Raw genomic sequence first — 14,980 nt, forward strand, 5'->3', positions numbered from 1 at the left:
CCCTGTGCGTTCACGCAGGGCATACTGGAGGTTCTGGGGGCCGTGCAGCGCCCGATCCTCCAAGCCCCTGCCGGTTCCGTCACGGAGCCGGCAGTCATGTGGGCGGCCAATCCAGCCACCCAGGGCTGTCGCCATGCTCGGGTGCGAGGAGAGCAGGCTAAGCCCACTTCCCCCACTCACCCTCCCCAGGCGGGTCTCTTGGATCGTGAGATCTGCCTCACAGTCTTCTTCGCCATGAGCCCCACCGCCTGTTAAGATCATCTGGAGAGGTTCACCTGCGGTTGCTGCCAACTCACCTGGTGGCTACTTGGGAATGGGCCTTCTCCGTTGCAGCCCCTGGACTTTGGAATGCACTCCCCGTTGAAATGAGAGCTTCCCTATCTCTGGCAACTTTTTCAAAGGCACTGAAGACACAGTTATTCACCCAGACTTTTAATTAGATTTATAGTTTTAAATCATTTTAATAATGGGTTTTCAATGTTTTTAATCTTTTAAATGATTTTAATTGTGAATTGATTTGATGTTTTAAATGATTTTAATTGTGAACCACACAGACGGGTTTTTTGGGGTGGTATAGGAATATTTTAAATAAATGATAAAATAAATAAAATAGAGAGATGAAACTAGGATTTATTTTGTCTTTGTGGGTGAACTGTAGTGCCATAGGCCTTTCTGTTGCAAACAGTATGGCTTGTCCTTCAGCAGAAATGACAAAGCTCGCACAGAGTTAAACAAATTCAAGAGGTTTCTATTAATAATTCCAAGGCTTTATTTGACACATGCAGACGGATAAACCTGGAATAGCTTCTTTGCATAACTCAAGCCGTTCATATTGGAACTGTACATGCTTTTTATAGCTTGCCCCTGTTGGTAGTTGAGGTTAAGCACAAGGGCTTTCTGTTTTTATACTGTTCACCCCTTGCAAGCGAAGGGATTAATCTGGATTAGCTACATCATATGCATAAACCCTTTTGTGGAAATAAACCAGATAGTGCAGTGGTTAAGAGTATGAGTTCTGAGCCAGGAAGTTTCTGCTTCAAAATTTGCTTTAGCCAGGGGTGTAGGGATAAGCTTGACTGGAAGCTCCCATGTTGATCTGTGCATGTGTGCACCAGCCACACCCCTGTGTGTGACATCATATGCAAAGGGGCATGGCCAACAGAGGCGAGATAGTTGCACTCTTGTGATTCATCCGCATGCCATTGGGGCGGGTTGGGTGTATTAATTTCTCTGCCTCTCTGCCGAGCAGAGAAAGAATGCACCTGAGCCAACCCAAACAGTGTGTGAACAAAGTGCTGAGAAGCAGCAGCAAAGGGGCAGTGTGCCCGTCTTGCCACTAGTGGCTACGAGCGTGGGGAGAGCGGGGGCCGATGAGCATCTAGAGGTCCCCGAAGGTGTGGGGGGAAGAAGGAGGCAAACCTCTGGTGGCCCCCAGAAGTGCTAGAAGTGGCAGCCTGGGGACACTTGTTGCCTTGTGCTCAGTAGTAGCCACATGCCTGGCTTTAGCCCTAAACAAACCACTGGCTGACATCCTAATGGAGCTTTGGTGCAATAGGAAAAGCACCAACGTAACACCAGTGCTTCTTAAGAGTTTCAGACTAACGCTGCACCAGTGCTAGTGTTGGGAGGGGGATTTCCGTGACCTCCTCTTCCCCTGGAAGCCCTCTGGCTCATCCAAAAATATGTCCCCAAGGGCTGTAAGGCATATTTTTGTGTGGCACAGACCGCTTCCTGGGGAAGGGGAGGTTGTCAAAATTTGCTCCTCCCACCACAACCAGCAGCATCGTTAAATTTTGCAGAAGTACCGGTGCTTTCCATTCAAGCAATAAAAGACAAAATCTTAAAACAATTTATGTGAGGAACAACTTGCATTAGGGCTGGAGGCTAGATTGCACTTTTTAACTCAGAAAAAGAGGGTATTTTTGAGAGCTTGTTGCAGAATTATGTGAGGAGGATCAAATTTTATGAAAATGAGAAGACAGAGTAGTTAGAATAGGGCACTGACCTTTAATATTTTCCTTTCTCTGGAGTACTTCCTGCCTTATTGTACCCATCTGGGTTAGTAGTCTATAGTGACTGACAGCAGCTCTTCATGACTACAGAAGTGGGGTTCTTTTATGACATCTTTAGAGATGCCAGGAACTGAACCTGGGATCTTTTGCACTCAAATGCATATGCTCTACCACTGAGCAAGGCCCCCTCACATTTTGCAGGAGGGTAGCAGAAGCTATTTTGTCCTAATACAGCACAGTGGAATTTCTCCTTACAGTACATTCTTGATGAGAGAATCCCCTTTGGAAAGTAAGATTATTAAGCTATCTCACATTGGCTGATTTGCCTCGGGCCTCATACCCCATCAGGGCTCTCAAAGCTGTTATAGTCTTGTAATGTTATAGTGTTATAGTCTTGTAAGCTTCAGTAGCATACTGAATAAGCCAGGCTGTGTTAATTGGCACTAACAAGCATCACTGCAAAATAAAAAGAAAATGTTGCACTTTTACAATATTTTGACAATTCCACAACTCTTGAAACCCATTTTCTGAATGAAATTTGTTATATAGTGAAATGCACAAGAATGTAAATTTTTTACAAGAATGTAAAAAAACCCAAATATCTTAACTGGAGTAAAGATCCTAATATGCAGATTCCCCCCCACCCCACAGTAAGTTCTATGGTATAGCAAAGGTGAGCGATTATCTTGCACTCTCTTCTTCAAGGACTATCTTTTACGCACAGGATAGCGCGTGGGCTAAGGCCTCCATTGCACTTTTCAGGTACCGTGCACTGTATAGAGGAGGTTGAACACAGGACAGGATCAATGCTATTTTACAAATTAGATGTATATGATTTTATGGTGGTGATTTAAGAAAAAAGTAAACAGTGTTGAAACTGATAGTATAAAGTGTTTTATGATTGTGCCCAGTATCTTTGCAGATAGTCAAACCATAAATGGGATTGTCCAGGAAGAGCACCTTGAGGAATGAGCTGCACACTTAATTGCTTTAACTGATAAAAGTGTATTTATGCAAAAATGCAATGGCTTTTTAACTTAGCAGTGTTTTATCTTTGCTTCTGACCACTTACAATATAAATTAATCACAAGACCTTGGGCCATGACTATTTGCAGTAGTTGCATGTAGTCCAGGCCTTTGCAATCTAACCTTGATGAAGGTTTGGAAACCTCTCACATGTGACAAATGTGTGTGTTGTGGGCCACACAGGAGACCTCAAGGTGTCTGATGAGGTTCCTAGGCTTTTTGTTTGACTGCCTTGCCATACATGGCTTTGCTTTACAGATGTTACCAATGTTAGGCAATGTTTCCCAATCCTTTTCATCCAGAGGCACACTTTTTAAAAGGGGGGGCTAATACTTCCCCCCCCCTGTGACAGCAAAGCTGCCGTGCAATTTTTGTTTGTTGTTTATTTCAAACCAGCTCCAAAAGTAGGGCATTTAAACTTCCTGCTTTTGGAGCCCAAGTGCCTCTTGCTCAGTCAGCCAGAGGTTACGGGAGTTATAGGCCTGGTCGAGAAGAGTCAACACCGACTTGGTGCCACTTAATCAATCAATCAGGCCAACATCTGCAGGAGGGCCAAAGCTGAGCAGCCCTGAGCCAAAGCCACAGCTTGTTTGGATCTGCCAGCCCTGAGGGCTTGAGAGGGCAGCAAGAAATGAGGGCAGCAGGACGCCGCGCCACCTGATCCGATGGACTGATTATACGCCATCAAGTCCATGTCCACTCTTAGCGACCGCATAGATAGACTCTCTCCAGGATGATCTTGTCTTCAACTTGGCCTTTAAGATCTCTCCGTGGTGCATTCATTGCTGTCCTCATCGAGCCCATCCACCTAGCTGCTGGCCGTCCTCTTCTTCTCTTGCCTTCCACTTTACCCAGCATTATTGAAGTATTGGGGTACCCCTGACCCCAATAGGGGAGGTTCGTTCCTGGGCGGATGGAGCCCAATAATCAGCCCAGATGAGAGGACTTAAGATCAAAGTTTTATTTGCCCTTAAGTAGCAAAGGTGCTGCTCGGCTCGCGCTCCAAGCAGGACAGCGACCTGATACCGAAGCAGCCCATTTATACACCAAAGCATTCTTAAGAAAAGGGTTAGAGAGAGTTAACTGCTCCCTTCTCCAGGGAACATAGTGGGTTTTCGCACAATGTGTCCGGAGCATGATGGCTGCTTGAGCCTGGTCATGCATACTCCCGGAGGGCAAGCCGGGCAGCCGCCAGCCCCTGAGGCGGAGGCGCTTGAGGGCGAGGTGAAGCGAGGACGGCGGAGGCGGGGCGAGGCGCCCCCGGGGAGGAGAGAGCCGCTGCCCGGCCCGCCCCTGAGCGGATACCAAGGAGGAGGAGAGGAGGAGGAGGCGGCGCGCTTGCAGGCTGGGGAAAGACTCAGGCGGCGCGCAGCGGCGGAGCAGCAGACCGGGCCGTGGCGCCTGCCCGACCGTGGCACAGGTAAGGGGCGCCGCCGCCGCAGGAGGAGGAAGGGAGAGGCTGGTTCCTGGAGCGGGGAGCACGGGCCGGGGCTGCGTGCCTTCTCCTTCTTGGGGACCCCGCTGGCTGGCTGGCTCGCTCGGCGGCACTGCCTGGCCCACCTCGCTCCCTCCATGGGGGTCTGGGGCGCCGCAGGTTTGCCTGCTGCGGGCGCCTGGCCGGCTTCCCCACGCAGGGACGCTCACGCGCCCGGGCGCCCCGGTGGTGGTGGCTAGACTACAACTCCCATCGTGCCCTCGTCGCGGGGGGGCGGCGGCTGCAGACTGGCTCCAGCCAGTGCCGCTGAGGCGGGGGCGAGGCTGGGAGTTGTAGTCCCGCCGCCGCCGCCGCCGGAGAAGCGCCCTTGTGGAGAACCGCCGCCCTCCTCCTGCTCCTCCTCCTCCGTGGGTGGGTGCGCGCGCGTGTTCCCGCCGATCTCAGGAAGCCCCGCCGCGCGTGCAAGATGGCTTTTTCCCACTGGGAAGCGTGCCGTGGGGCAGCCTGAGACGGGCGCGCTGGCAGGCGTGCGTGGGTTCGGTGCAGCTGCTGGGGTCGTGCTACTTCCGGACGACTTTGCCCGTGCCCAAAGCGGGCGAGGATCGGGCCCGACGTGCACTCAGCCCAAGGGGTGTGTGTGGAAAAATCTGGCTTTATGATTGCGCCCGCCCGACCCCCTTTTCCTCTCTCCAGCTGTGCAGCAGACCCGCCTGGGCGAGACAGCAGGGCGTTTCCGTGGCTCCGCCCACCCTCGCTGCAACCTCACGCCCCTCGTAGCAGCCAATGGCTGGGCTGCCCTGCTCCTCGCGCTCCCCCGCCTGGTCTCTTATTAGGGTCAGTGCTGCAAGGCGGGATTGAGGCGCCGCTGTTGTTAACGGGGCTCCCGAAGAGAGCTGCCAGCAAAAACCAAACACGGCGCTGGCCACCCCTTCCTTGACAGTGGTTTGAGCTCCAGCAATTACTGAGTGAAACTTTCTAGGTGATGATGGAGCAGCTAGACCCTGTTTGGTAAAGAGGACCCCTTGCTAATTGCTGCAGACCAGGTGCTGTTAAAGGAGAAGTTGCAACGCCAGGTTTGGATCTTGGCAACGCTATTCCGGAATAAACGTGGAGGAGTCCTGGATTCCAAAACCAGATTCTTAAGAGCCAGCCTTAGTTAGCTGGTTTGCTTTTGTAAGGGACACCCCTTGGCACAACGGAAGGAAGGAATAGTGGAATTCTTAAGATCCAATACTCAGTGTTCAGGTGTGTTGCTCACCTGTTGGCATTTGGAAGAGGTAGGTCAGAACCATTACTGTACTTTTTATTGTGTTAGCAGTGGATTTAAGTAACATTCATTCTCTGGTCTGCTGCAGTCTTGATGGCTAATTTTCAGGTTACATCTGCCTACATACAAATCTGGATGGGTATATATGTGTGCATCATGTGTCGCTTGTAATGAGGGAGTGGGTGCTGTGTGTTTCTTTCTGCAATGGTTTGGTTTTTCTCATGCATTCTCTATTTGTCTATCTTCCATTTTCTTTTGGGAGTTGCTGCTGGATTTTTTTACTTTGTCAAACTTCCCCATAGCTATTTAGCAAGAGCTCCAATCAAACTGTCTCCATCATAGCCAGCTGCAGCCAAAAAGAGAACCACTTTTATCAATTTTTAAAATATTACCTTGGATGACAAAGCAGGCTTCTGGCAATGTGCAATCTTGTGTTCTTACATTAGATAAATTTTAATGTTTTATCGTTGTCATATATGGCCATGGTGGAGTTTAGATATGCAACAAGATGGAGGTCCATGAGGATCTGAATGCAGGGTGACAGCCAATTCTCCCTTTTCTCTGTAGTAGGAACACAGGAAGTCAGACCATTGGCCCTACACTGACTGGCAGCAGCTCTCCAAGGTTAGAGGCAGGAGTCTCTCTCAGCCTCTTTGTAGACATATCATATACAAACAACCACTTTGTATATAATTGTGCTTTGGCAACGTACTGTATGCTTTGGTAGTTTGTTGGTTCAATTAAAAAAATCTTGTCCTATCTAGAGATGCCAGGGAGGGAATTTGGAACCTTCTGCATGTAAGCAGGCAGATGCTTTTCCCAAAGCAGCCCCATCCCCTGAGGGAAATATCTTACAGTGCTCACATGTAGACTCCCATCCAAATGCAGACCCTGTTTAGCAAAGGGGACAGTTCATGCTTGCTTGCTCCCACAAGATCACCCACATGGAGGAGGATGAGGATGGTGGCTGTTCACCATCTGAGTGATAAAGCATGAGGGAAGGCTAGCCTTCTTGCTGCATTCTCCCAAACCTGAGCACTTCGACCCAATAGAAGGGGAGGGGGTGGCAGAATGCAGCCAGTTTTTAGCCTGATGTTGTTTTCCGTGATGGAGGCAGGGGAGAGGAACAGGACTGGTCCCTTCCCCAACAGTTTGTCGCTGTCAAGGCTTTTAATTGTTTCTAAAGTTCTCACTTTGCACTGGTATAGCCCTCATCAAGATGATGTTTAAGTTTTGCACTCTCACTGCTGCTTGAAATGAGGCCTCCCAAGTTTGCTATTGGAGGAAAATGATACCTTCTGTCCCGACATGATTTATAAACTTTACTCTGTTTGTTATAAATACCTTATTTATTTTTTACTTTCAACAGACTGATAAGGACACCTGCATTGGTCATATCCAGAAAGATCGTGGTTTCCTAAATCAGGTAAACAAAGGCCATCTGTTTTGTAACTCCTGCGACTGTTCTTTTTGTTTTAATAAACAGAAGGGAACAGTATTGATTGTAAGCAGAGGAAAGACATGAGAGAGAGAGAAGGATGTTGGGGAATGACAAATGAGGGGAGGGTAAAGGTAAAATGTGCTGTCGAGTCGGTGTCTTGGCTCCCACAGAGCCCTGAAGTTGTCTCTGGTAGAACACAGGAGAGGTTTCCCATTGCCATCTCCTGCACAGTATGAGATGACGCCTTTCAGCATCTTCCTATATCGCTGCTGCCTGATATGGATAGCGGGGATTCAAACCGGCAACCTCTGGCTTGCTAGTCAAGTCATTTCCCTACTGTGCCATTAGGTGGAGGCAGTAGGGGGGAAATGCCTTTTGAAACATACTGTAGCTGACTGTTCTAATAAAAATAATCCAGACAGATGGAGAGAATGCAAGAAAAAAAGTCAAGTGTGATTTCTGTTACATGGGAAAAAGAGGCTTCACGATTCTTGCCTTCATCCCGAATAGCAGGCCCTTGTCAGTATGGGTGATGAGCAAGTTAGACCTTGCTCGTCACATTAACATAATTTTGGGCCAAATGTCGGAAGGCAGGGGAAACAGGTTCCCCTCAGCTCATAAAAACCTTGCCCCCTGACCTGGAGAAATGCCTGTTGATTTAAACGCTCTGGGCGGTGAGATAGTAGCTGACAGTGGCAGCTTCTGTACCAGTGCTGCAGTAGTTCATTAACCCTTCCATATCTGTGTCAGTAAGCAGAATTCTGTACCTACAGGAATGCAGGTTCGGTGAAAGGCCTACTGTCCTGCTCCACTGGAGTAAAGAGGTGGTGTTTGGAGACCAGGAGCTGGCAGTGTCTTGCTCAGCAGAATCAACACATTGATTCTCATGTTGCATCAAGCCAGGGAACAGGTGTCTTCAGCTACATATTCAAAAATGTGACATATTTACATACCACTGTATGTTGATGAGGCACAACAAAAGCATTTATCTGACACATTGGCTAACTAATCACTTGACAGAAAACCACGGAGGAAAACAGGATTTGAAAAGAGAACATTGGATTTAATGTCCAGATTAATTAAATTTAATTAGAGATGTGTACACGATCCTTTTCATGTCCTCGCAGGTTTAAGAACCATAAGACCAGTCCTGCTCAATCAGGCCCAAGGAGGCCCCTCTAGTCCAGCATCCTGTTTCACACAGTGGCCCACCAGATGCTGCTGGAAGCCCACAGGCAGGAGCGTGCCGTTGAGTCGATTTTGACTCCTGATGCCCACAGAGCCCTGTGGTTTTATTTGGTAGACTACAGGAGGAGTTTACCATTGCCTCCTTCCACACAGTATGAGATGATGCCTTTCAACATCTTCCTATATCACTGCTGCCTGATGTAGGAGTTTCCCATAGTCTGGGAAACATACCAGTGGAGATTCAAACTAGCAACCTTCCGCTTGTTAGTCAAGCATTTCCCCATTGTGCCACTTAACTTGCTACTAACACAATTTTTCCTCCATTTGTGTGTGTGGAGGGGGGATATCAGGATGAAGACCTCTGCAACTGGCTAAAACTTATTTGATTTGTACACTGCCCCAATTTTCCATCTCTGGGCAGTTTCCAGCAATGTTCTGAAGACCACTAGTGCATTCTAATTAAGTTATGGAAAATCCCTCCGTAAAACTTCTATATCCTCAACAGCCTGTCAGTCCAAATCAGTGTCATGGAGATTACACAAAGTAATGTTGCATGTTTTCTAATTCTAACAGCAGCTTTATTTTTACCTGTAGGCTCTTCAAAACATCCTGATTTAAAGCAGGGCTATTCTTATGATGTCCAGTGCTATGTCCACCTGGATTATAAGCTCAGCAAGAAGCACAGTCTTCACTTTGCATGGAAAAGGACGTTTGTACTCCAGGTGCGTTTCAAGCCAGAACAAAGCAATATGGAGGAGCTTGCTTGCCAGAGGTCCTTTTTCTTCTCTCCTGGCAAGTTGCAGTTGCACCATGGACAGCATTTTCTCAGTGAGGAAAGTGTTGCGCCATACCTCAACAGAAGAAGACGACTTCTCTTTCCATCTGACACCGTCGCAAATCAATGACATCTTAAGGGCAAGTGAGTTGTCCCATACAGTACCTGAATTTGATGGAAAAAACCCTAGCTCTGTGTTGAAATTCGAGAGTAACCACTTGGCTGCCAATGCCCCAAGTGAGGACCGCAGAAGCGCAGCTGCATGCTTGAAGACCAGAGGGATGATGTTTGGGGTCTTTGATGGCCATGCGGGTTTTGCCTGTGCCCAGTCGGTCAGCGAGAGGCTGTTTTTTTACATAGCTGTTTCTCTTCTCTCTCAACAAACGCTGGAAGACATTGAGTTTGCCATGGAGTCCATGAAACCCGTCCTGCCTCTCCTGCAGTGGTACAAACACCCAAACGACAGCTTCTTCCAAGAGGTTGCCTCGTTGTATCTGGAAAAGCTCAGAGTTTATTGGCAGGACTTGCTGAACCTGGACATGGAATCGGCCCTTTCTGTAGAAGAAGCCTTGATCTATGCGTTTAAGAGGCTGGATTCGGACATATCGCTGGAGGTTCAAGCTCCCTCCGAAAACGAACTGATCAGAAACATCGCTCTTCAGGTGGCTTTTTCGGGTGCGACAGCATGTGTGGCTCATGTTGACAGTGTCCACTTACATGTTGCAAATGCTGGTGACTGCAGAGCGATTGTAGGGGTTCAAAACGAAGATGGGACGTGGTCTGCGCTCCCCCTCACTCGAGACCACAATGCCTTCAACAAAATGGAAATCTCGAGGTTAAAAAGGGAGCACCCAACATCCGAAGAGGACAGCCTCATTGTGAACAACAGGCTGCTGGGGGTCCTCATGCCCTCCAGAGCATTTGGAGACGTCCGATTCAAGTGGAGCCGGGAGCTACAGTACAGCGTGCTTGGGAATGGTTGCGACACGGAGGCTCTGAACATTTACCAGTATGTTCCTCCAAACTATCACACGCCCCCATATCTAACTGCAGAGCCTGAAGTCACCTACCACAAAATAAGGCGGCAGGACAGATTTCTGGTTCTTGCTTCAGATGGGCTCTGGGACATGCTAAGCAATGAGGAAGTGGTCAGACTAGTTGCAGAGCATCAGCTGGAAGCCACCGTCCAAAAAACACAGCTTACTTTTAAGAAGCCAGCCAACCTGGGTTACATGCAAAACCTGCTGCTTCAGAGGAAAGCCAGGCACGTCCACTCCTACGACCATAACGTGGCTACCCACCTCATCCGGCATGCGATCGGCAACAACGAATACGGCGAGGTTGATCCGGAGAAGCTTGTGGCAATGTTGACTCTTCCTGACGACCTGGCCCGCATGTATAGGGATGATATCACAGCTACTGTGGTGTATTTTAATTCAGATACAATTGAAGGTTACTACAGAGAGAATGAGTAAGGAGCCTGTCTTGTTAACTAGACACATTACTTCTGGGGATCAGTTAGGGCCTTTTTGTTAGCTGTTGGCTAAATTCCTAGAAATGACATTGTGCAGAAGACCCGCAAATTCTGTCCTGTCTGCAGTAGCCTAATTTTGACTTCTTTAATCAAGAGTTAATGTTAATATTATTTATATTCCAGAACAAAGACATCCTTTTTGGGGAGGGCACGTTTCTGCCAAAGGGTGTGTGAGAGGGGTTCTAATTGTTTAAAGTTCTAGTGAAGGCAGGATCCAAATACAGGTGGCCCTTGAAATGGGTAGGAAGTGCCTCTTTGTGAATAAAGGCAGCTTGTGTGGTTGAAGAAACAGAGTAGCAGGATGATGGACAGGGCTTTTCATTTAAAGCCCAGATATAAAAATCAGCCTCCTTATGCAGCCTGGTGGTCATCTCGGTCAGCGTGCACTCCCAAAATGCATTGGGCTGGCTTTTGCAATCAGATGTGAGGTGGAGGAGCTCCCAACGACAATTCCAAAGCCGTGTGCCCTCTCGAAAATGGATTGTGTGGGTCATGGCCTCTAAAAGGGATTCCCAGATATTGTTGACTACAACTCCCAGAATCCGCAGCTGCAGTGGCTTTTGCTTTGGGATTATGGGAGTTCGAGTCAACAACATCTGGGAATCCCTCTTGGAGGGAACACTGGTGGCGGTAGTGTCAGAAGGCGGCCTGTAAAGTGATCATGTGCGAGGAGCAATCCTAGTTAGGCAGTACAGACAACCACATTGGTGATCTAGGGTGGAGCAGGTCTGCTGCCCACCCAGGGTTGCTTCTTGTACACAATCGCTTCCCAGTCCTTCACCTGACCCTTCCGTCACCCACACGGTCTGTTTTCAGGAGTGTGCACAGCTTCAGAATCCTCCTTGGCATCTGATTGTGAGAACCAGCCTGTTGTTTAGGGGACATCTGCCTTGTTTTGCTCTTGTGCAAGTTGCACTTGGTAGCTGCACAGGAGGCGCTTGTATCGGGGAAGCCTCCAGAGGATTGTTTCCCACAAAGTGCAACATTCCATTTGGGCTTGCTGACAAGGGAGTATGCGAAATCCTCTTGGTTAGCTCATGTTCTTTTTCCTCTCAGGGAAGGCTGCTTCCTCTGAACAGCGCAGCCACTTAAAAGGAAAAGTTGGTTCAATTTGGCTTTCTTACTTGGCTTTCTGTTGTTACTTGTTTAGAGCTTGAAAAGGAGCTTCCTTCTTGTCCTGACTGTGACACTGTTTATGCACTGGACTAATTGCTGCTTGGACACATTCATACTGTACTATGGGGATTCAAGGCTCCTGTTGATTGCCTCTGCTGCCATAGTACCAAGTGTACCTGTGCCTCAGAATTTCTCAAGCCTATGGAAATTTGCCTTCCCCCTACTACCCTGAGCCTCAGAACTGATGGCTTTTCTTAGCTGTGTTGCACACTTGTAAAGCATCTGGCAAAATGTCATGAATGCAGATAAAATATCTGTCCCAAGAGATGTAGCATATCTGAACCTATACTGGTTCTGCTCATTTTTTAGAAACACAATTGCCATGGACACTATCCATCTTTGCCTAGCTGGGAACATTAAAAATGTGATGCTTTTGAACTGCTTAGGAAGTGATGCAAGCCAATCTTCCTTTTTAATGGATGGCTCAAGTTTTGCCTGTAGGCTAAATAGAAATGGAGTAGTTCATACAGTGCTGGTTGTTTGTCTGGATCTTGTTGAGGAAGGATCCCTAAAAGTTATTTTCTTAGGGCGGCTTCATATGGCTGTCAGCAAGTCCCCTGCCCAGGGAAATGGCGGTCAGATTTCAAGAACAGTGAGCCCGCAGTCCGGGGGTGGGCATGTTGTGCGAATGTGCCCAGGTCTAGTTCCTGAGCCTTCTGCCCGACATTCCATTGATTTTCTCCACCAAACTTCAGATCTTGTGGGGGCTCCAAATGAACAGCGAAAGTTGGTAGAATGTCGGGCAGATGGCTTGGGAAGCAGACCTGAGTGGGTTCACACGACATAGCACGCTTCCGATTCCTTACATTTGCCTTTTTGCTGCCAGTTGTGTGAAGCCACCCTTGGTGTTCTGTAATATTACATGTCATCAATAGTTGGAAATCCCAAAGCAGGGAAGAACCTAACCCTGTACTTCAGATCAAGTGAGTATCTGGCTCAGTTCAAAAAAACCCTCAAAGCCTTCGCTCACAACATCAAGGCAAGAATTGAGGCTTTTAAATCTGCTACAGACAAAACAGAACAACCTTGTGATGGACAATGAATGCTCAAGCAAGTGGAATTTTTTTTGTCCTGTCAGTTTGGGGCATGTTTGAAGGCCATCTGATAGTATAGTTAGGAATAAAGCTGAGGGAATTAAAATCTTATGTGGCATGGTCTGTGGAAAAATGAAAAAAGAAGAAACAAACAGTAGGGCTGGGAAAGGTATGAAGCTGCAACTACTGATGATGCAGATAAGAGACCTGGTTTTGTCTTCCTCCAGTTCCAGATATGGTATAGGTTGTGGTCTTGCAGACATGTCTTTTCTGAAAGGGAAAGAAAATGGTTAAGAGCCAGGCTAGCATTGCAACAAGTACTGAGACCTCAAAGGTCTATAGAATTGCAACATTACATGTGTTGTTAGGAATCAACTTTGGAAAACATTTAAATTGAAAGTTTGCCTTTCTGCCAGCACTTTAAACAAAACTTCTATGCATTGTTTTGTACAAATGGACTCATAAAATATTGCTATTCTCTATTGATGACTTATAGCTAGGTGCTCTTTTTTTATTAGCAATGTTCCCAAGTATTGTGCTAGATCATAATCAAGGAAACAAGCCTGCTTTTAACAGATGCAGATTAATGAACTTCCATGTACTTCATAGCTGCTTTTTTCCTTGTGGTTTCATTTGTTGTACATAATTGAGTGGGATTTTTGTGTCATGTTCATAATAAATAGTATGTGTCACTTAAATCTAAGGCTTTTTCCTTTGTTGATGAATCTTATGTTCTCCTGTACTGGTTAATTTTGCTAATTACTATGTTGAAGGTTGTTTTAATTTTTACTGTGAAAATACACTTCTCGCAAGCAACTCTGTGCCAGAGTGTGGTAATTAACATTCTGCAGAAGCTGAGCCTCTCAAAGTGAGTCCTGAACAGTCATGCAAATGATACCATTCCACACATTCCTCCTTTTCTGTAACTGCAGCAATACTGTTAACAAGGAACGGTCAAGCAGATGGAATTTTCTGTGCTGTGTGTCAAATTTTGGGATGTGTTGGAAGGCTGATGGCTTCAGGAAAACAATTCTCCCCTTCTTAATTGGGTAGTTTCAATTGTAAGCCTTGTGTTCTAAATATCTGTTGCAGGGATGGCCAACCTGAGGCTCTCCAGCTGTTGCTGGACTACAACTCCCATCATCCCCAGCTGCAGTTGTGGCTGGGGATGATGGGAGTTGTAGGCAACACCTGGAGACCCTCAGGTTGGCCTCTTGTTATTGATTGTAATGCTATAGCTGGGCTGAAATGGTAAGAGCTTGCCTTCAGTACAATATATCATGCCTGCATATGTCATTCTGGAGGCAAAATCCCCAAGGACTATACAGTTCATTTCAGTAGAGTTTGTAACAAGAGATTTGCAGTATATTGTGTTCTCTAGGTCCACTCAGTTGCTGGAAATAAATGGAAGTGGGTGGGACAGAGGTTCTCCTTTTGAACAGTACTATATAATGCGGGGCAAACAATTATGTTTACTATCGAGGAAAATGTCTTTGCTTCTGTGTGACTGTATTATCATTTTAAAAACCTTTTGCATATTTGTCATGCTGGTTACATTATAGAAAAGTTTTAGGGGGGAACTAATAGTATTGTTGCTCTTGTTCTTTGTGTGTGTGTGTGAGAGAGAATATTATTTAAATGTCTATACAGTAATTTAAAACATTATTTTCTAGTCTTTGTGCTTTTCTAACTTCATTGTAAATATGTATTTGAGAATTAAAGTATAACACTGGGACACACAAAATGTGTTAAGAAATTGGTTTGACTGTCTTGTTCTGTGCCTTATTCAGAGGGTGTTGAAGTTTTAAAATCAGTGTCTTACATTTTAGGCTTGATCACATAATCGATTGAATCATCTTGGTTTAATGTGGGTTACCAACACTGAAGTGATTGGTCTCCCATCTTGGCATGGGTTCACACAATCGCATTAATGTTGGTAAAGGTAAAGTGTGCCGTCAAGTCGATTTCGACTCCTGGTGCCCACAGAGCCCTGTGGTTGTCTTTGGTAGAATACAGGAGGGGTTTACCATTGCCACTCTCCTGCATAGTATGAGACTGATGCCTTTCAGCATCTTCCTATATTGCTGCTGCC

The 14,980-nt window shown here is 46.8% G+C and overlaps 1 protein-coding gene across 5 annotated transcripts; it reads left to right on the forward strand.

The window, feature by feature from the left end:
* The first annotated feature begins 4,324 nt into the window (after window positions 1-4,324).
* Window positions 4,325-14,632, forward strand: PDP2 (pyruvate dehydrogenase phosphatase catalytic subunit 2). 5 transcript variants are annotated; one of them, XR_008311299.1, is made up of 4 exons: window positions 4,325-4,458; window positions 7,110-7,166; window positions 8,964-13,973; window positions 14,094-14,632. XR_008311299.1 is itself a non-coding variant. In XM_053271403.1 (4 exons), exon 4 carries the CDS (start codon window positions 9,003-9,005, stop codon window positions 10,617-10,619), a length of 1,617 nt encoding a protein of 538 aa, XP_053127378.1. In that variant the 5' UTR covers window positions 4,344-4,458; window positions 5,167-5,750; window positions 7,110-7,166; window positions 8,964-9,002; the 3' UTR covers window positions 10,620-14,632. The 5 variants fall into 5 exon arrangements, 4 of the variants coding, with proteins under 4 accessions (XP_053127377.1, XP_053127378.1, XP_053127379.1 ...); XM_053271403.1 differs by adding an exon at window positions 5,167-5,750 and having other exon boundaries at window positions 4,344-4,458; window positions 8,964-14,632; XM_053271404.1 differs by adding an exon at window positions 5,167-5,516 and having other exon boundaries at window positions 4,344-4,458; window positions 8,964-14,632.
* Window positions 14,633-14,980: the final 348 nt, after the last annotated feature.

This window comes from Hemicordylus capensis, chromosome 9 (assembly GCF_027244095.1).
Source record: "Hemicordylus capensis ecotype Gifberg chromosome 9, rHemCap1.1.pri, whole genome shotgun sequence".
NCBI lineage: Eukaryota > Metazoa > Chordata > Lepidosauria > Squamata > Cordylidae > Hemicordylus > Hemicordylus capensis.

Excerpts from the sequence above, each read along its gene's own strand:
- PDP2 (XM_053271402.1), top strand. The coding sequence starts at position 9,003 with ATGATGTCCAGTGCTATGTCCACCTGGATTATAAGCTCAGCAAGAAGC.